Source organism: Ictalurus punctatus, chromosome 28 (assembly GCF_001660625.3).
Source record: "Ictalurus punctatus breed USDA103 chromosome 28, Coco_2.0, whole genome shotgun sequence".
NCBI classification, from domain to species: domain Eukaryota; kingdom Metazoa; phylum Chordata; class Actinopteri; order Siluriformes; family Ictaluridae; genus Ictalurus; species Ictalurus punctatus.
The window spans coordinates 4,148,941-4,169,526 of NC_030443.2; the positions used below are offsets into that span (position 1 = coordinate 4,148,941).

The 20,586-nt window shown below is 43.3% G+C and overlaps 1 protein-coding gene across 2 annotated transcripts; it reads left to right on the top strand.

Annotated features, from left to right (window-relative positions):
- Window positions 1–763: 763 nt before the first annotated feature.
- dtx2 (deltex 2, E3 ubiquitin ligase) lies at window positions 764–12,714 on the top strand. 2 transcript variants are annotated; one of them, XM_017460462.3, is made up of 9 exons: window positions 764–1,564; window positions 2,786–3,329; window positions 4,607–4,665; window positions 5,459–5,581; window positions 6,602–6,666; window positions 6,877–7,038; window positions 8,808–8,969; window positions 10,164–10,253; window positions 11,075–12,714. In XM_017460462.3, the coding sequence occupies exons 1-9, from the start codon at window positions 1,261–1,263 to the stop codon at window positions 11,324–11,326; spliced, it is 1,761 nt and encodes a 586-aa protein (XP_017315951.1). In that variant the 5' UTR covers window positions 764–1,260; the 3' UTR covers window positions 11,327–12,714. The 2 variants fall into 2 exon arrangements, with proteins under 2 accessions (XP_017315951.1, XP_017315953.1); XM_017460464.3 differs by lacking the exon at window positions 5,459–5,581 and having other exon boundaries at window positions 766–1,564.
- Window positions 12,715–20,586: the final 7,872 nt, after the last annotated feature.

Here is a 20,586-nt window from a genome sequence, read left to right on the forward strand (position 1 = left end):
AATAATAATAATAATAATAAGAGGAAGAAGAAGAAGAAGAGCAACAATACAACAACTACTACTACTACTACTACTAGTAGTAATAATAAGTTGATGAAGAAGAAGAAGAAGAAAAAGAAAGTGACAAAGAAGAAGAGCAACAATAATACTAGTAGTAGTAGTACTTTTACTACTACTACTTCTACTACTGGTAATAATAATAATAACAATAATAAGAGGAAGAACAACAACAACAATACTACTACTACTGCTACTACTAGTGGTAATAATAAGAATAAGAATAACAACAACAACAAAAACAACGATACTACTACTACTACTGCTACTACTACTAGTAGTAGTGGTAGTAGTAGTAGTAGTAGTATTAATAATAATAATAATAATAATAATAATAATAATAATAATAATAATAGAAGAAAGGAAGAAGACCAAGAAGAGGAGCAACAACGATACTAATAGTAAAATACTTTTACTACTACTACTAGTAATAATAATAATAACAACAATACTAGTACTATTACTACTACTATTAGTAGTAATTATAAGAAGAATTATAAGAAGAGCAACAATACTACTAGTAGCAGTAATAAATCTTCTTATTATTACTGTTATTATTATTACTGTTATTATTATTATTATTATTATTATTATTATTATTATTATTGTGTATTTGATGCGATGTTTTCAGTTTAGTTTCTTTCCTCAGGGGGCTTGTGTATTGTTCAGAGAGAGCACACTGTCGCTGGCTTCCCGCTTTTGTTTTCGTTTGTTTTGTACTTCGCTTAGCGACGCCTCAGTGAGCATAGCAGCGGACACACACACACACACACACTTCAGGACATTTTTAACTACTTAGGCTCATATAAAAGAGGGGAAAATGGTTGTGTCAGTAGTTTATCTCACTGTAACTTGATCGTTTATTCAGGGTTTGGCGCTGTGAAGCTGAACTGCTAGGTTGTAGGTGAATCACTGAGGAAAAGAGGCGCTAGCTGGCTAACCCCCGACAGCTAAATTAGCTAGTTAGCTTTAGCTGTTAAAAAGAAAGAAATATGCGAGCTGATTTTTAGCGAGACTGAAACACTTTGTAAGAGGAGCTGTGTTTAACAGACAGGCGAACAAGCTGGGTTATTCAGAGGAGAAGGCATTTCCAGCTCCTCAGATGAACCTGGTTAGCTAGCGGAAACGGCTGTTAGCTCGCTTTGGAAAAATTAGCTACTTTGGCACCCGCGCGAGCGTTTCCACACGAGCCTGGTCCGAGGAATGGCCACCGCTTCCGGTTTCTCTTCTGGCGTGAGCGGCTCGCGGAGCGGCGCGTCTCTGACTGCGTCCTCGTCCGGAGCGGGCGGCCAGGCGCAGGGCATGGTGGCGGTGTGGGAGTGGCAGGATGATGCGGGATCGTGGCGGCCCTACAGCGGCCAGGTGAGCTGCTTCATAGAGCAGTGTCTCCAGCATCATCGGAGCGCAGGCCCGACTGTCACCACCATCTCCCTGGGGCAGAGTGACCCGAGCCTGGCCGCCTACATCATCGACATCCCGAGTCTCAAGCAGTTCCGACAGGACACCGGTAAGCATCTCTTTCTAACACGAGCTATGGTTTTCCTGCCTGGTTATTAGGACACTTTCCATCCATAGGGGTGCCAATACATATGCGGGGACCCATAGTTTGTGTAATTCACTTTTCAGCCAGTGACACCACCTTATTGAACCCGGGACAGTAGAGCTGTGAGGTGCCATCACCACCATGCCGCTACCATCACCACCATGCCGCCACCACCACCATGCTATCACCACCATACCACCACCACTATGCTATCACCACCTCCTTAAAGATTTGTATTTTTATTTCAAATGTTATAATCCAGCAAGTCAAATATTAGGCTCGTTATTTAAATGGTCGTTTATTTCATCCGTAGTGCGTTTTTATTCCTGAACACTCCACTAAGAATCTTATTTACATTATTATAAACATTATTTATAAGGCCATTTGTTTTTCTTTTCTTTTTTTTTATTGAGGTTTGGATGAAGTCTATTCAATTCATGTGACAAGTCAAACATAAATAAATTATAGGCCTCCTGGCTATGCGTCACAGACCCAAAATTGAGATCAGCTGATTTAGTGTGTTCTTGGACAGTCTCGAAAAGTCCTGAAAATGGGAAAGAACCCTGTTTAAAGTGAGTCGGTTAGGTTTTATCCCGAGAGTCTATACAGTATGACGGTGCTGGGTGTTTCCAAAAGAAATCCTCATGATCACGATGTCTGAGCTTCAATAGAAAGCGCATGCCTGTGATCACCGCACCGGACCGGAGCCAGTACAGGAAAAGTCCGACGCAACTGTGTGTCTCTGCTGACTCTGTAAAGTCTGTGACACGTGGCCTTTTCCGCTGCGTCAAGTGCGGTATAGGGGCGCTATCGGTTCTCTTTAGTGTCTCCACGATGGCGACCTTGTTTTCGAAAGACTCGTGACACCTGCACTACCCGCTGACCGAACAGGACGGACGAGGAAACAATCGCAGGAAGCATGCTTCGGGTTTTGACAGGAAGGACAGAGTTTGTGGCTTAAAAATAGTACTTGCGCAAACTACGAGGTCATTTTAGGTATGTTTCGCATTCGTAAGCAAAAGCAGCCGGATAAGTTTTTAATGTTGCGTTTGTGGAAGAACAAACAGGCTCATAGTCGTGATGACTGCTAACCCGATCACGGTCGTATCGTATCATCGTGGACAGCCTCTTGTTCGATCCGTCTGTCTGCGCTGCTCTTATCTTCGGTGTTTTCTTTTCCTGCAGGTAAGATCCGCTCGGTGCGACGCAGCATCTTCCCTCAGTCGTCTGCACTGGGCAGCGGCGTGCTCTGGGAATGGGCCAACGACGAGGGCGGCTGGACGGCATACGAAATGCACGTCTCTGGTTTGCTGGAGCACAGTTACCTGGCACACCAGACCACGGCTGACTTGGGACCACATGGCCATAACTACGTGGTGGACTTCACATCGCTCGAACAGGTTAACAAGAGCTCCGGCTATCGGCGGCGCGTGCGCAGGCAGACCGGCCCTCCGTACCCTCCCGCGGCAGCCTCGGGCACGGGCTCGGTAATCCACTCAGGCCCAGCGTGCACGTGCCAGCAGTGTTTGAGCCACGGACCCATGCCCGGCCGCTCGCGCCACTCTTTCTCGGCTGGAGCCGGCCCGTCCTCGGCATACTCTCCGTATCCCAGAAGGCCGCTCTCTGTAGGGAACATGGCTTGGGGAGGACCCTGGAGCCCAGCAGCTACGTCTATGGCTCAGCCTCCAGGGCCGGTGCCGTCCTTTCCGAGTACTCCCAACGGCTCGAGGTGAGAACGAGCGATTTGGGCAGGGGGAGTGTTTCCAGATGTCAACCCTGAATGCTGGCCATTTGGCCCTTGTGCAAACTTAGTTGAGGTTCTGTATGATCCTGTTTGGAGGACGGTTTTCACAGACCTGGTTCTATAGCATAGCGTTTCTCTTATTCTCGAGTTCTCTGCTTTTGAAGTTTTTAACGTGTCGGATCAGTTGGATTTGACTCGGCTTCCCTCTGACGCTCAGAGCGTTGAACTTCTGCTCCTTGTTTCTAAAGCTCTTCTCACCTCTTTATTTTTTTCACTCTCTCTCTCTCGTTAGCTTCTTACCGTTGTCTGTAGCTTCCACGCTGAACGCAAAAGAACGAACGCTTGTTTTAGTTTAGCTAAGAGATTTTCTCGTCGATCGGAGGCGGGCTGGGACTCTACGTGGCGTTCAGAGGCGCTAGAGGAACGGCAGAAACTGAACGTCTTTTCCCACATACTCGGCGTCTTTGCGCTGATGTGTGAGCAAACTTGCGTTTTTAACTGGGGGAACAAAACCGATCTCGCAAGCGATCTGACGCACGCATGCCGCTCTGATCAAGCACGAGATACGAGTAACATTTTTGCTAACGCTTGAAATCGGACCGCCAGGCATGTGATTGGTGAAATGAAACGTTTCGCCTGCCGTTTGTGCGATAATGGAAAAACGTTTCCGTGAATGGGCGGTTTACAAACACGTGCTAAGTTGGTACAAAAGTGTATGGTTTATTATGTTTTATTACATCCTGATGGGGATGAGTTAATGGTGATGAGTCAGCTTAACAGTAGGCTGTTTGTGTGTGTGTGTGTGTGTGTGTGAGAGAGAGAGCGCGAGAGAGAGTCATTAGGGAAATTACACGGTCAAGTGCACCAGCACAACCTCAGTCACTGATGAAATGAAAATAAAATGCTCTAACATGGTATGACTGAAGGGGTGTAATAGAAGCGCTCCTGTACTGCTAATCGTATCCAGTCTTAACGCCATTATCTAGTTCTTTAAGCAAATGGTTCATGACTTGCAGCACTCCGCGGTGTCACGTGACGTCCAAGTGGCGTCAATGTTCTCGTTTTAGCTCTAGCCAACGTTACAAAGTTTGGGGAAAGGCTTTTGCTTTAAGGCGACGCCGTTCTACGGTGTCTACGTAGAGACGTCAAACACGGAACCTTTAAGGCGAGGCCGACGCGGCGATCCGGACCGCCGTCCGAGCCGCGGTCGGTGCGCAAAATGAATTATCAACTGATGATTTTTATTCTTTCTGTTTCCACAGCATTCCATCTATTCCCTTACAGCTGAACGGCTCCAGCAGCGTGAGTGCAGCCCTGGCAGGTACTGTACACACATGGTCCAAAAAACAACCCAGCTCCCACCACAACCCCCCCCTCCTCCTCTCATGTGTCTTTTGTCTTTAGTTCCTCTACGTTACCCCTAAATGTACGTTTAGACCTTGTGAGTGTCAGTCAGTCAGTCAGTCAGTCAGTCAGTCAGCGAACCTGGATCCCCCTGCCATGAAGATTAGTGTGTACCCTTGACTTGGCTCAGATATTGTCATCAATTCCCAAAAGTTTCCCAACTGGTCCAGTCATAGATCATCATCAGCATGGTATGTCCTTTTTTTTTTATTTTAAATAACATACAAAAGCTGTCCCCCATCTCAGCTTTGCTCTTATTTTTACCAGCAGGTCATACGACAGCCTAGATATTCTAGTTTTATAGATTGGAAATGACAGGATCTCGGGGGGAGGAGGAGGTAAGGGGGAGGGATTTTTTTTTTGGGGGGGGGTATCTGTAGCTTATCAGCAAGAAAGAAAGAAAGAAGGAGCTCGGCGAAAGACAGAACTAGGATAACGAGCCGTTGGCCGCACCTCCGCGGCGAGCCGGATGGGAGTCTGACGGAACGACTCGCTAAAGCGCAGTCAGGTGGATGACACTCACTGTCAGGTTTCCTTTCCGTCAAGGGACGCTCCGAACCCGCGCCCTCATCACAGCATGCAACCACCCCCTCACTTGTGGTTGGCCTGCTCCACTTTTTTGGCTCATCACTTTTCCTCTCCTCCCTCCCTCCCTCCCTCCCTCCCTCCCCCGCATGTTTTCCGCCTGGCTCTCGGGGCCGGCTGTCCAGGCATGGCTTCCATTTTGATGTCAGCAGCAGGACTGGGAGTTCGCTTCATGACCAGCCCGTCCGGCAGGCCCAACCAAGCCCAGGCCAGCTCCGTTAAGAGGGCAAAGAGACAGCACAGGACAGGTAGCTAAGCCGTGCCAAACCTAAACACCAAACCCCGCACCCTTGAACTTCCCCTGCTGCCCACACCCCTCTTTTCTTCTCCTCACACGATTCTGCTGCCTGCTCTAAACGCCGCTTTGCTTCGTTTCTTTTTGTTTTTTGTGTTATTTACGGAAAATTCGAATGTGTGTGTGTGTGTGTGGTATTGTGATTCACTGCTGGTCCGTGCAATAACGGAAATTACATTGCACATGCGCTCCACAACCACTCACGCCGCCGCCTTTTGCCATGCCTGCATCGCTTGTCTGTTTGTGCTCGTCCGTTACTGGCTTTGTGATGTGCACGTCCTTTACCCCCTGCGAGACTAAACGCACGTGTACACGTGTCGCATGCCAACACCGTGCAACGCGCTTCCTCTGGCTGCTTTTCGTTTCCGAAACCGTTCAGGCGGGGAGGTCCGACGAGGTTCAGACAAAGACTGACACTTACAAGCAAGCCTAACCCACTTCCTTTTCATATCCGCTAACAAAAGCGTTTCAGTGTCGACACGCTGCGCCGTCGCAGCATCGCACCTAGAATCCGTACCGTGAAGCGCGTCACAAAACCGCTGCGTATCGAATTCCCTCGCTATAGCTGGAGTGTTACTCTGGGAAAAGTGCTACTAGACGATTGATTTTTGTCTTTAGTAAATCGTACTTGCTTTGACGCCGGGTTGCGTGTTCAGGAAATGGCGCTGGTGCAACTATAAGCGAAACCCTTTCCCAGAGTAGGCCGAGCTTAAACTGCTTAACGTCTCAGCGTGGTCCTTTTTTTTTTTTTTTTTCTTTTCACGTGGTTTGTGGTTCTTAATGCTGGAGCGTGGCTTTTTTTTTCTTTCTTTGTTTCAGTGTAGAACTTGCGTTGTCACGGAGAGTCTGTCAGAATCGATTTTTTTCTGAGCTGTAGCTGCGACAGATTTGTGTATATATATATATATATATTCTTCAGTTGAAGGGATGCTTAGCTTTCGGATTTTTCAGTGTTTCCGTTGTGTGTCCCCAGCTGCCCAGAAACCTGAAGACGTCATTAAGAAGTACATGGAGGAAATGCGCGTGATCCCCGACGAGGTAAGAGTTGCGTCGTCATCAAATTGCGCCTCTCGGCTGTTTCGAGACGTTTATTTATTACGTGTCGTGCGACAGCACTGTGTCGCTCCACGGGTGTTTTATTCCTTAGTTAATAGAAATATAATCTCTTGTTGGACTTAACGCTAGGAAGATGACTGTGAGATCATGGGTAATGGAATTTAATCGCTCTTTGCCACTTTGTCGTTTCAGGACTGCATGATTTGCATGGAGCGTCTGTCGTGTCCGTCCGGCTACGACAGCCCTGAAGGTTGCGGCCAGGCCCTGCAGCCCGGCACGGTGGGCAAATTCACCAAGTGTGGACACACCTTGCACATGCTCTGCATGCTGGCCATGTACAACAACGGCAACAAGGTAATGACGCTTTCGATGCCGAGCCTCGCCGTGCATGATGTAATGCTAGATGTTCGCATGACCCAAAGACCAGGTGTGTTTTCGACAACAGAAACGGATTTGATCTGTAATTCGGTACCAGGGGTTCCAGCAGTATGGCTTTTAAATGGTCAAGAGTTTACGGTACTTAGGGGGGATGATTAGTTACGTCAAAACCAACAAATGTTTCACTTCTCAAAAAGAACCCCAAAACAACTTGTAGCACACAGTCTTTGAGTAAAGCCGTGTGTAAATGTTTGCATGAGCCAAACGGAGTTGAAAACATATGCCGGGGATTTATAGAGCTTTCGTAAATGTCCGCTTTTCTTTGTGTTGATTAATGGCAACGACCCATTTAAAAAAAAAAATAAAAAAAAAAAAAGAGCGGAAAGTGAGAAATGGCGACTGACTGGCCAAAAACAGAAGAATCTCTCGGAGGCCGAAGTTGAGGTAGTTTTGATTCGAGTCACAGCATATAAAAAGGCTAATTTATGGAGAGAATTTAGGTGTGTGTGTGTGTGTGTGTGTGTGTGTGTGTGTGTGTGTGTAATATTTCCGTAATGTCATTTAGGCCTATCCCTAGGTATAAGATTCAAAGCCGGTCAATCGAGGCTTACAGGATTTTCATGAATACCTGGTGGTTGTTGTTTTTTTTTTTGTTTTTTTTTAAGTTTATAAACTATTTACGTGTAAATCCATTCGTGTCCTGCTTCATAAATGAGTCCCATTGATTTTAAAGCATAAACAACGGTACTTTCATTTATTTATTTATTTTTTACAGGGGTTTTTAAAAAAAAATTTTTTTACCGGTTAACATTTTATTAGTGTTTCCCACAGGGACGGGGTCAGGGGTCTTTAGACGTACACGGAATATAACGACAGATGTTCGAAATAACAAAGGCAGCTTTATTTCCAGTTGTTCTGTGTGTGTTTGTGTGTGTGTGTGTGTGGGGACCTGCATCAGCTCAGCTGTGGTGGAGTTTCTGTCTCAGACGCCATTTGTTCTCCTGAAACAGTAGCCTGAAATAATAACTTGGCATCATTTCCTCCTCATTCTCTAGGCAGCGTTGTTGTGAAGTTCTGCGTTAGTTCACGGGTATTTATAACCAGCGTTTCTGAATTCAAGGGGGTTTTGTTATGTGGCTATGCATGCCACAGTAGCCATAACGCATGCAGAAAACGAAAGTGTGCTGCTCAGTGCTCTCTCTCTCTCTCTCTCTCTCTCTCTCTCTCTCTCTCTCTCTCTCTCGCTCTCACTCTCACGCTTACTCTTTCACTTTAACCCTTACTCTCTCTCTCTCTCCTCTAACCCCAAGCTGCGTTCATGTCGCAGCCACAAGGTGTGCTGTGTTAGCAATCAATAAAAATGAAAATATCTAAAATAAAAAAAAAAAAAATATATATATATATATATATATATATATATATATATATATATATATATATATTTTTTTTTTTTTAAACTTAAGAGCCTATATACCTCTGTGCCCTGTATGGAAACACTCGTCTTTCAAGTCCACCGATATCGCACTTCATCTAGTGCACGAATGAAGTAGAATTATTTCTTGGTGTGTTTGGTCACCCGTTTTGACGGACATTGAGAAAACGCTTTAAAACAAAATATCTTTACGGGCATGCGTGTTGTTTTGAAATGACCTCTGTATTTTTTGTATGCAGTCTTTTCTGTTGTGTGTGTTTCCTATTTTTGACTTTTTTTTGTTGTTGTTGTTGCTGTGTCTGTTCTACGAAAGGACGGCAGCCTGCAGTGCCCCTCTTGCAAGACAATCTATGGGGAAAAGACGGGCACTCAACCAAAGGGCAAGATGGAAATATACAGCATCCCTCAATCCCTCCCGGGCCACCCCGACTGCAGCACTATACAGATCATCTACAACATCCCACCTGGAATGCAGGTAGGAAATGTATTTCAAATGCAATGCTACATAAAACAAAGGCAACCTGTGTAAACACTCTATATATATATATATATATATATATATATATATATATATATATATATATATATATATATATATATATATATATATATAATTGAAACCAAAAAAAATAAGTGATCCAACACCCATCACCAGTGTGAAAAACGAATTGCTCCCTTAAATGTTCAATCTGGTTGTGCTACTCTTTAGCAGCGATAACTGCAACCAAACGTTTCAGATAACTGGAGATCAGACTTTCACAGCGCTGTGGAGGAACTTTGGCCCGCTCTTCTTTGCAGAACTGCTTCAGTTGGGGGAAGATCTTCGAGCATGATCTGCCCGTTTAAGCTCCTGCCACAGCGGAGGACTTTGACTAGGCCACTCCAAAACTTTAATTGAGGTTTTTTTTTTTTTTTTTTTTGACCTATTCAGAGGTGGAATTTCTCCTATGCTTTGGATCATTGTCTTGCTGTATAATCCAGTTGCACTTAAGTTTCAAGACTGGACATTCTCCTTTAGGATTTTCTGCTGGAGAGCAGAATCCATGTTTCCCTCAACCCTGCTGTAGCAAAGCATCCCCACACCATCACACCCCCACCACCATGCTGGACTGTAGGTATGATTGTTCTTTTTGTGGAATTCAGTGTTCGGTTTGCGCCAGATGTAACGGGACCCCTGTCTTCCAAACAGTTCCACTTTCGACTCATCAGTCCACAGGACATTCTCCAAAAATGTTTGAGGATCATCAGTTTGTTTTGGTAAAATTCAGACAAGGCTTAATGTTCTTCTGGGTTAGCAGTGGTTTTCACCTCGCCACTCTTCCACGGATGCCATTTTTGCCCAGTGTCTTTCTGATAGTGGAGTCATGAACAGTGAACTTTACTGATGCAAGAGAGGCCTGTAGTTCCTTTGATGTTGTCCTTGGGTCTTTTGTGACCTGCTGGACGAGTCGTCGCTGTGCTCTTGGAGGAATTTTGGAAGGTCAGCCACTTCCAAACCTTTGGAAGGTTCACTACTGTGCCGAGTTTTCCCATTTGGAGATAAAGGCTCTCACTGTTGTTCTTTGGAGTCCCAGAGTTTTTGAAATAGCATTGTAACCCTTCCCAGTTACAAATGAAGAACCGGACACGTTAATTACTTTAATCAAGAGTTTTGCGTTTCTGTCCTTAGGGTCCCGAGCACCCCAATCCCGGCCAGCCGTACACCTGTCGAGGTTTTCCACGCTTCGGCTTCCTGCCTGACAACGACAAGGGCAGAAAGGTATGGAATGGTTTTAATTTACACAGTCAGTGAGGAAGAGGAAGAGTTCCCCCTAGACAAAACAGCCAAAAGTGTGTAAACGACAAAGAATGGTCCAGAATGTCCGACAAATAAGGTCTGAGTGTTCTATCATTTTTGCCAGTTACTTAACAGTTCTTCACTAACGTAAGCCAAAGCATTTGTTATTCGCCGACGGACCATAGTGGAGAACACGTCGAGGAGATTGCAAATAACACTGTGTGTTAATATCATGTAAGCGTAAACATATCTTAATATTGTAGAGTAAAACAGTTGGAATTTGGCTTGTAAGAAATCAGTTTCAAGCAGTTCTCTCAGTTTCTTTAACAATAAGTATAAAATCTAGTGCCTATGGAGTACGTTATCTAATATTTCTTCTTCAGCAAACTGCATATGAAACGACTCTAGATCAGTCTAGTGGTCTAGATTACAGTTACTATTGCGTCAGGGATGGCTGGTATAAACGGGGCTTCATTTTTCATCCAGATTAGATTGTACATTGTTAACAATTGGATTATTTCAGACTTTTACTGAACCGAGTGCAACAGCACCACCAAATGACATAAAAAATAAACCGATTGGTATGAAGAAGCGATGCTGCGACTGAATTCTCTCTAGCCCAGACTGTAGATTCATGCAGCTCAGTGTCAGTCGATTACACAGAAAGAAACACCCCTAGTTTTGATCTCCGTTTGGGATGGTTTCCTAACAAGGACGCAGATGAAATACCATCACTTGTACGTTGTGTTTGTTTGCGCTAAAAAGTTTATGCTTCCAACGTGCTCTATGCTATTCCTTCACAGGTTCTGGAGCTGCTAAAGGTGGCGTGGATGCGGCGGTTGATCTTCACGGTAGGCACTTCCAGCACGACAGGCGAGCCTGACACGGTGGTGTGGAACGAGATCCACCACAAGACCGAGATGATGTCGAACGTATCGGGCCACGGCTACCCGGACCCCAACTATCTGGACAACGTGCTGGCAGAGCTGGCGGCGCAGGGCGTAACCGAGGACTGCCTGAAAAGAGACACGCCTCGGTCACGTGAGCCCGAGTAGCTTGCCAGACCCCTACGCGAAATCTGTGCAATCGCTAACCAAGCTTGACAATAAAGAGACACCGTGTAAGATCATAGTAAGATTTTGGAGCATGTAGAAATGCTTGGATTAATGGCGTATAATCGTAAGATGCCGTCACTGGAAGAAAAAAAACATACAAAAAAAAACAACCTGTATTGCATCTTTCGCGAAAATCACCTAGCTAGGATTTAAGAACTGATTCTCTGTAACATCTAGGTTTTTAAAAAATATATACATATAACAAAACGGCTGTGCACGTAGGTCCAACATACATGAAAACAGCCTCCTGTCAGTGATCGTTCTCCATCGATTGGTAACACAGACGTTCAGAACCTTTACGAAATCTTACTTGGTACACGAGAAAATAAGGGAAGGTCGGTTTACAGTATGTTTTTAGTGAATGTATATACGCGTAGGTGGTGATGGGATCAACGGAGGATTTCTCCCCGTCACTTCAGTGTTTCTGAACGCTCCGGCGTCTCCATTTCCGAACAGCTACGTCACTTTTACGAGACCATATGAGAGGCAGCTATGATTTGGGTTCGAACATGCAATTTTCCGTAGCACTTTAGCTTTTGCGGTGCTGTGAATCATAAAGGGATTTCTAAAAGCCAAGTGTAGCTTTAAAAAAAAAAAACCCAACAAAAAAATAAACATTCTTTCCCGGCATGGCATGTATTAAAATACACAGTTTCTAGTACATTCCGACACTTCTTCCAACTTCCCTATAACAGATCTCTTCATATAAACCACCAGGGAAAAGATTGACGATTCATGTTTAAAATAAAAAAGCAAAAAAACCAAAAAAAAATAGCAGTGGCATCGTATAGTGGAGTCGTATTACAAAAAAAAAAAAAAAATTATACTATGTAATTATTGCAAAACAATGCAAATAGTTTTTACTAGTACTGTATTAATTGTATTACAAAATTAAAGTGTTACAAATTGCGACCATTTTAATTCATGCTTTTTGAAATGCTTTGTTGCTACTATTAATAGGATATCTGAAAGCACAAGGGAATTGTTTTTTGTATGATCTATTAATGTTTATGATGTTTCTCTGCCCCCCCCCCCCCCCCCCCCCCCCCACACACACACACACACAAACACACACATCTTGCCTCTACATCTTCCCCCAGACAAAATTGAATGGACTCTTCATTTGGAGAAACTAATAGCACGTTAACTTAAGATGAATAGGGAAATGATTGCAGAGCCAGAATTCCCACAATGCAGTGCAAGTTCCATTACTTGCCACAGCTGGTGACACTCTGTCCTCAGTGGCTACACGTTGTGCTGCTCGAATTTTCTTCCCAATCATCATCTACGACGAGCATTGGGGGAAATAAAATGTATGCAAACATCGATCCATTTATCTCTTTCTCTCTCTCTCTGGTGTGTGTGTGTGTGTGTGTGTGTGTGTATATATAAATATATATATATATATATATATACACAGTGGGGGAAATAAGTATTGAATGCGTCAGCATTTTTTTCAGTAAATATATTTCCAGTTTTATTTTCACCAGACATCAGTATTAACTGAAGAAATCTGGAAATATAAAGAATTCACAACGTTAAAGTCCATAAATAAAGTTATGTGTAATAAAGTGGAATGATACAGGAAAAAAGTATTGAACATGTTAAGAAAAAGCAGTTCTCCAAAGCAAGGTAAGGCAAGGAACCAGCTGAAATCCGTAAGTAATTATAAATAATTTATAATTTATTATTGTTAATAAATTGATGGTCTATAAAAAGGCTTTTCGTTATCAAGGTGTCACACAAAAAACATCTCATGATGGGTAAAAGCAAATATGAATTTGTATTACGTATTTCAAAACTTCTGAATCTTCCAGTAAGCACCATTGGGGCCATCCGCAAGTGGAAGCAACATCACTCCATCATCAACCGGCCACGCACAGGAGCTCGTCGCAAGAATTCTCAGCAGGGAGTCAGAAGAATAGTCAGAAGAGTAGTCCAAGAGCCAAGGACACTCAGAGCTCCAGAAACACTTGGAGGCAGCAGGTGCCATCGTAACAGAGAAAACATTTGGCAATGCACTCCACTGCTCACGCTCACCCCACAAGACTGCATTACTAAAGAAAAGGCATGTCGAAGCTCGTTTAAAGTTTGCTACAACTCATTTGGACAAGCCTATGAAATACTAGGAGAGTGTAGTCTGGTCAGACGAGAGCAAAGGTTTGTTACACCATGTTTGGAGAAGAAATGGCGCTGCACATCACCCTAAAAACACTATAATAACAGTGTGGAGTGTGGAGGCATCATGGTATGGGGCTGTTTTTCATCGCATGGTACTGGCACAGACTTCATCTAATTGAAGGAACAATGAATGGAGCCCTTTACCGGGAGATTCTTGAGAAGACTCCACCAGGATGATGAAGAGACGTGGGTGGAGCTTCCAGCAGGACGACGATCCAAAGCCTACAGCAATGGAAACTCAATGGGTTTCAGAGAAAAAAAATCAAGGTGTTAGAATGGCCCAGTCAGTCACCTGACTCGAATCCCATTGAACAAGATTTAAAGACAATATGTTTAGAAGAACGGGCCAAAATCACACCTGAATACTGCGGCCCATTAATTTCTTCATACAGGAAGCGTCTGATAGTATTTTATCATCTTCAAAGTAGACACGCTTTTTTGCTTAGAATTTCCAGAAATGTGTTCTTAGCATTTTCTCGATCAGTTTCTTGAGGAATCGCCCTGAGATGCTTTTTAAACAGTATTAAAGGAATTCCCGCCTACGCTGGACTTTTTTCGGCTGCTTTTCGGAATATTTCGCTCCGAGTCATCAAATGAAATAAATGAATATATTAGCACAATTATAGTTTTGTCTACATCACTGATTTCAAACATTTAATCATACACTTTCAGATTAAAAGATTTTTAAGATCATGGGAAACATTTCGGTCGAGTCTCTCAGAAGTTTTTACATACACACACCGATCAGCCATCACATTAAAACCACATGCCTAATACTGTGTAGCTCCCCTTTGCGGCACTAAAAACAGCTCTGACTTGTCGAGGTATTGACTCCACAGGGCCTCTGAAGGTGTGCTGTGGTATCTGGCACCAAGACATCATGAGCAGGTTCTTTAAGTCCTGTAAGATGACTCTTTGTCATGTTCCTCAAACCATTCCTGAACAATATTTGCAGTGTGGCACAGCGCATTATCCTGCTGAAAGAGACCACTGCCATTAGGGAATACCATTCCATGAAGGTGTGCGCTTGGTCTGCAGCAGTGTTTAAGTAGGTGATCCGTATCAAAGTATAATCCACATGATTGCCAGGACCAAAGTGTTCCCAGCAGAATATTGCATAGAGCAGTGGTTCTTAACCTGGGGGTCACGTGAAAACTTTTATTTTAAACGATTGTACACCGAGGTTCACAGAGAAGCTACTGGCGGATTTTTGGATATACGTGCACGCCGAATACGGAGAACGGAGTGACATGGCATAGAAAAAATCTCCCATTCACATCAACCTATCTCTGTGAGGCTGTTTTTCTAGCACAGGTGTACCTGAAGAACAAGTATAGAGCCAGACTCGTGGTTGATAGTTTACATCTTTTCCTCAATCATGACTTGACCGCATCGCATCCTCTATCCAAGCGCAACAATCCCACCGAGTTAGTAGTCTGAAACATTGGGCGGGGCAAGTGGGGCTGGGTGAGAGGGGTGGGCTAACGGGGGGGGGGTTGAGGGTGGTGTCACAAAACGATGTCATTCTTAAAAGTGGGGTTGCACTCGCAAAAAGGTCAAAGAAAACAAGGAAGGCATTCATCCAGGCGCTTCTCTGTTTTGGCACCTAGGTGGTGGAATGAACTTCCCCTAGATGTCCGAACAGCTGAGTCACTGGTGGTCTTCAAACGACGTCTAAAGACCTACCTCCTCTTAAAATAGTTAAATGAAAACTTACCTCCCCAACAGAGTTTTCAGACTGATGGTATTCTTAGTCCGTGACCTAGTGAACCAGTATCGGGATGTATTTATTGCTAGAGACTTCAAAGCACTTCTGTAAGTCGCTCTGGATAAGGGTGTGTGCCAAGTACCATAAATGTAAATGTAAAACGTGATTCATCAGACCAGGCCACCTTCTTCCATTGCACCATGGTCCAGTTCTGATGCTCACGTGCCTATTGTAGATGCTTTCAGAGGTGGACAGGGGTCAGCATGGGCACTCTGCAGTTACGCAGCTCCATACACAGCAAACTGCAGTGCACTTTGTGTTCTGGCTCCTTTCTATCATCGCCAGCATTAACTTTATCAGAAGTTTGTGCTACAGTAGCTCTTCTGTGGGATCGGACCATCCAGGCTAGCCTTCGCTCCCTACGTGCATCAATGAACCTTGGGCGTCCATGACCCTGTCAACGGATCACCGCTTGTCCTTTTTTGGATGACTTTTGGTAGGTGCTAACCACTGCATACCAGGAACACCATACTAGACCTGCCATTTGGGAGATGCTCTGACCCAGTTGTCGAGCCATAACAATTTTGGCCTTGTCAAAGTCACTCAGATCCTTATGCTTGCCCATTTTTCCTGCTTTCAACACCTCAATTTCGAGAATTGACCGTTCACGTCCTGCCTAATATGTCCCACCCCTTGACAGGTGCCACTGTAATGAGATAATCAATGTTATTAAGTTCACCTCTTAGTGGTTTTAATGTTATGGCTGATAGGTGAATATATGCAATACACATTTAATCATACAATATAATGTTTCTGCTCTAGTTATTACAGTTCAATCAAAATTATTCAACCCTCATTGCAAATCAGGTTTATTGTCAAAATTTACAGACTTCCAGCTGTTTGCGATGAACAAATCAAACAAAAGCAATTCAAATAGTTCAACACAATGATTGCTTCAAGTGGTTTATCCCCAAATTCACCTGAAAATGCAACTTATAATGACTTCTCCAGTTTCAAAATTACAACCCCCTGAATAGAATCCCTCACAACAGCACAAATATACAAAACAGGTGTTGTCTCAAGCACACATGATGCAATTAATCAAGGGCTTCATTAGTTGCAAAAGTTGTGCTTGAGCTGGAACACATGAAATACCTGAACTGGCTAGGGGCACAAAATATATTAAATACCTGGACGGGGCAGAAAAAGGAAGCTATCAACAGCTGCAAGCAGATTTCTGAGAAGGCAGGTTGTGAAAAACCCTCGAGTGACTGTAAAAGACCTGCAGAAAGACTTGGTGCTAACAGGTGCTGAGGTTTCAGTGAGCACAGTAATGCGCGTACTACATGCAGAAGATTTCCATGCCAGAACTCCAAGACGTTCACCACTACTGACCCAACAGCACAAAAACGTCGGGTCAAAATCATATAAATAAGCCACAGAAGTTTTGGGATTCTGTTCTGTGGAGCGATGAAACAAAACTGGAACTTTTCGGCACGATGGATCAGCGGTATGTCTGGAGGAAGAAGAATGAAGAAAGAACACTGTCCACAGTCAAGCATGGTGGAGGCTCGGTGATGCTCTGGGGCTGCTTTGCATCCTCTGGCACTGGAAACCTGCCGCGTGTGGAAGGCAAGATGGATCCATTGAAGTATCGGGAAATCCTAGGAGAAAACATCATGCCGTCTGTGAGGAAGCTGAAGCTTGGGCATCATTGGTCCTTCCAACAGGACAATGATCCCAAGCATACCTCAAATTCCACCAAGGCTTGGTTGCAGAAGTCCTGGAAGATTCTACAGGACCATCACAGTCACCTGACTTGAAACCCATAGAAAATCTCTGGTGGGATTTGAAGAAGGCGGTTGCAGCACGCAGTCCCAAGAATATTACAGAACTGGACTCCATTGCTCATGAGGAACAGGCTAAGGTTCCTCAGGAACGCTGCCAGAAACTGGTGTCTGGCTCTGCATCTCGTTTGTAGCAGGTCACATCAGCAAAAGGGTGCTCTACTGGAGAAAACATCATAAGTTGCATTTTCAGTTGAATTTGTGGAAACCACTTGAAGCATTCGTCATGTCGAACTATTTCAATAAACCTGATTTGCAATGAGGGTTGAATCAATTTGATTGCAACTGTAAATGCACAATAATTTAATTTGTTTTTATTTGTTTGTTCTTCCGAACAAACAAAAATAGGCGAAATATACGTTCAAAAATTTATTAGTGAACCTGATTACAGTTTTTTTTTTTTTAAAAAAACAACAACCTTCCCTCACTTCACCTTGTGCTAATCCATGCAGCTTCTACTAATTCCCCCAAAAGCCTTACAAATTGCACCTGTTTAATTCTTAAAGTGACAATAACAAGAGCATTAAGCACTATTGCTGTCGTCGGCAAGTTAATTTATCCCTCTAATATGGATTTGCTGAGCAAAGGAAAGCAAGAGACGATTTGTCTCATTTTGTATAACGTAAACACAGTGTGGTCGTGTGTTTTTCTGTTCTGTGCACATCTATACCTCCTGGTTTTAGGGTGCCTTGGATACATAAACAGGTCTGGGTTTTTCACAAAACCCCATGCAACCAAACGTATTAAATGACCCCCCCCCCCCCCCCCCCTCTTTTCTTTCTAAACAATCTTCCTAGCAGATCCTTTATATTTCCCTTTCTCCATCAGAGGGCAGTATTGAACTGTGAGATTTGTACCCATCCAAAATCTCACCCAAATGACTCTCCTTGCTCAGAAATGATATTGTGGGGGGGAGAGAAAAGAAACATGTTTTCTCAGATGTTGTCGGAGGCATGATAATGTCTCGCAGTAAAGCTGTTGCACCTACCTGTCATAACTAAATAAGCATCTTCCACAACAGAGGCAGAACAGGGCACGCTCCATTCGTTTAGGCCATTGCGAAGATGTTTTCTTCACGAAACGTTGTTTGCTCGAAGAAGCCGTGGCTCCTCCCTGACACGCCGCACACTTTAAGCCTCGGATGTGTGACTAGGCCATGTTGATGGTTCATTACTCAACATAAATTCAGCAGTGCACGAAATGAAGTGAAAGGTGAGTAAGCCATGTTCACTTATTTTATGTAGACGATGCCACTCTGTTGATAACTACAGGCTCAGATGTGTGGCTCGTTATTATTTAAAGGGATTTGGATCCCAGTGGGAAAAAAAAAGTGTAGGTTTTGACTTGAACAGGTGAGTAACCCGGTTGTCACAAAATATCCGCTGAAGCTGAACGCACTAAGGTAGGAAATGGCAAACGATGTGATTTATTCATTTTGCAACAATTCCATTTTTATTCATGAAAAGAAACATACTTTTTTCCCCCGTTTATTGTTAGTTTTTTTTTTCTTTTTCCTGAAGTTAAGATGAGATAAAAGTTCTCTTACATTGCACTGACATTGAACACAACTTCCTTCCAAACATACCAAATAAACGTCTCCTCCCAGAAAACTACACCATATCGACGATTGCATTTCACACCATACAAGTCCCAGTGTAGGTTGTTACTGTAGAAACGATAATGTATTAGAACTAATGTCAGAGCCAATGTGGTAGAAAAGTAATCGACATCATCTGACCAAACAGAATTGAGAATTCAGTGGTGTATGTAGTGTACGGGGTACAGGTGTGACCTTGCTATAGAATGAATTCACTTGGAGAAATTATGAGTTTGGATGCAAATGATTTTGTACACATTACTGATTACTAATTATAGTAAAGGAAGCGTTTGAAATGTGTGTGTGTTTTTTTGTTTTCTTTTTCAAACCACTGCACTCAATTATAGATAAATGCGACTAATTCGTAAATTCTTAATTCATAAACATCTACACATCTAGCCTGAGCTGAAATCAGAGACGGTAAATGAGACGGATGGTCATGTTTTCTAACAATAAAATCTGATTGACATATTGCGCACAAGCCTAAAACTGACCTTATGATTGCATTTCGCCTGGGTGCTATGTCAACATGGACTGAAGCTCAAAATATCCGAACACAATTAACTAACAATGCTCCAACGAGCCAAAAAAGGCTCGAAGCCGAAGGCCTCTCAAAATCAATTTAGTCAATGTAGCCGTACACAAAGTAAAGCCATGTCAGCTTTTTGAGCCGCACGCTCGATAGATAGAAAAATAATTCTGTTATGTCTAATAGTGCTCCTCTAAATGACTATAGGCATTTACTTTGAAGCAACGCGTCGACGGGCCGACGTGCGAGAGCTTACTTCTTTTCTTCTTCTGATGAAGACTTCCATCAAACTCAACTCAACACTACTTCTTCAATGAAACAAAGAAGGGGGTGAGAAAAAAAACCCTTGCATTTTAACTTCACTATTGTAACGTCTATTTTAAGCTTTGGCACCTTGGAATTGTAAGATTTTACTTGACCTTTCTGTGAAACTGACCTTCAATAAAATCACAACAAAAGGAACTTTTAAACTTTAGATTATTCAAGATTTTTTTTTAAGTGTAAAACTTTTCAGTATACAATCATAATAAAAAAAAAAGACATAGATTTAAAACATAATTTGACATTTATAGCAACATTTAAAACTTATAATAATAATAATAATAATAATAATAATAATAATAAGTTATAACTAGTAATTACTACTTAATAATGGATCGGCATGTAGCCTAGACAGTGGCGCGCTCTTCCTATGAAAGCTATCTCTTCACGCTCCATCTTCATGGACGTAATGAGTCCCACTCTGACTGCATCTTATTAGGAAACATCTATGCTGTTTGTTGTCGGTAATTAAAACGAGTGGAGAGGGGAGTTGTGATGAATGTATTCCAGTGCAAATACAGTTCGTCCCTCAACACACTGCTCGTTTCCCTCCTCGTGCTCGCTATCGAAAAGGCTGCGATGATGGTTTTGATTTTGGAACGGACGACGATTTTGAGGCCGATAATATAAAAGACACGTTTTTTAAAACAAAAGAGAGCTAATTTGATGCTTTTAAAACGAACCTACGTTACATGGCACAGGCATGCGGAAGAAAAAATGTTTGCTTAACGACTGGCCATTGGAGATAAGGAGGTGGAGTCACGTCTGGTTTTATGGCGCCATCCATTTCGGCTTTCAATCGGAACCTGACCGAATCGAGCACATCGGCTGCATCCTGTAAACAAATGTGGTCAGTTGTGCTGAAACGAAGCTGCATCTTGACCACCGAGCAGGATTCATTAACGGAGATCATTTGTCAGCACAAAACCTCCAGCTCAAAGTTGACCTCCAGTGCAGCTGATTATAATTCAACTCTCACAACGCCAGACCACTCGGGTCATCATTTCCCAGATTCCA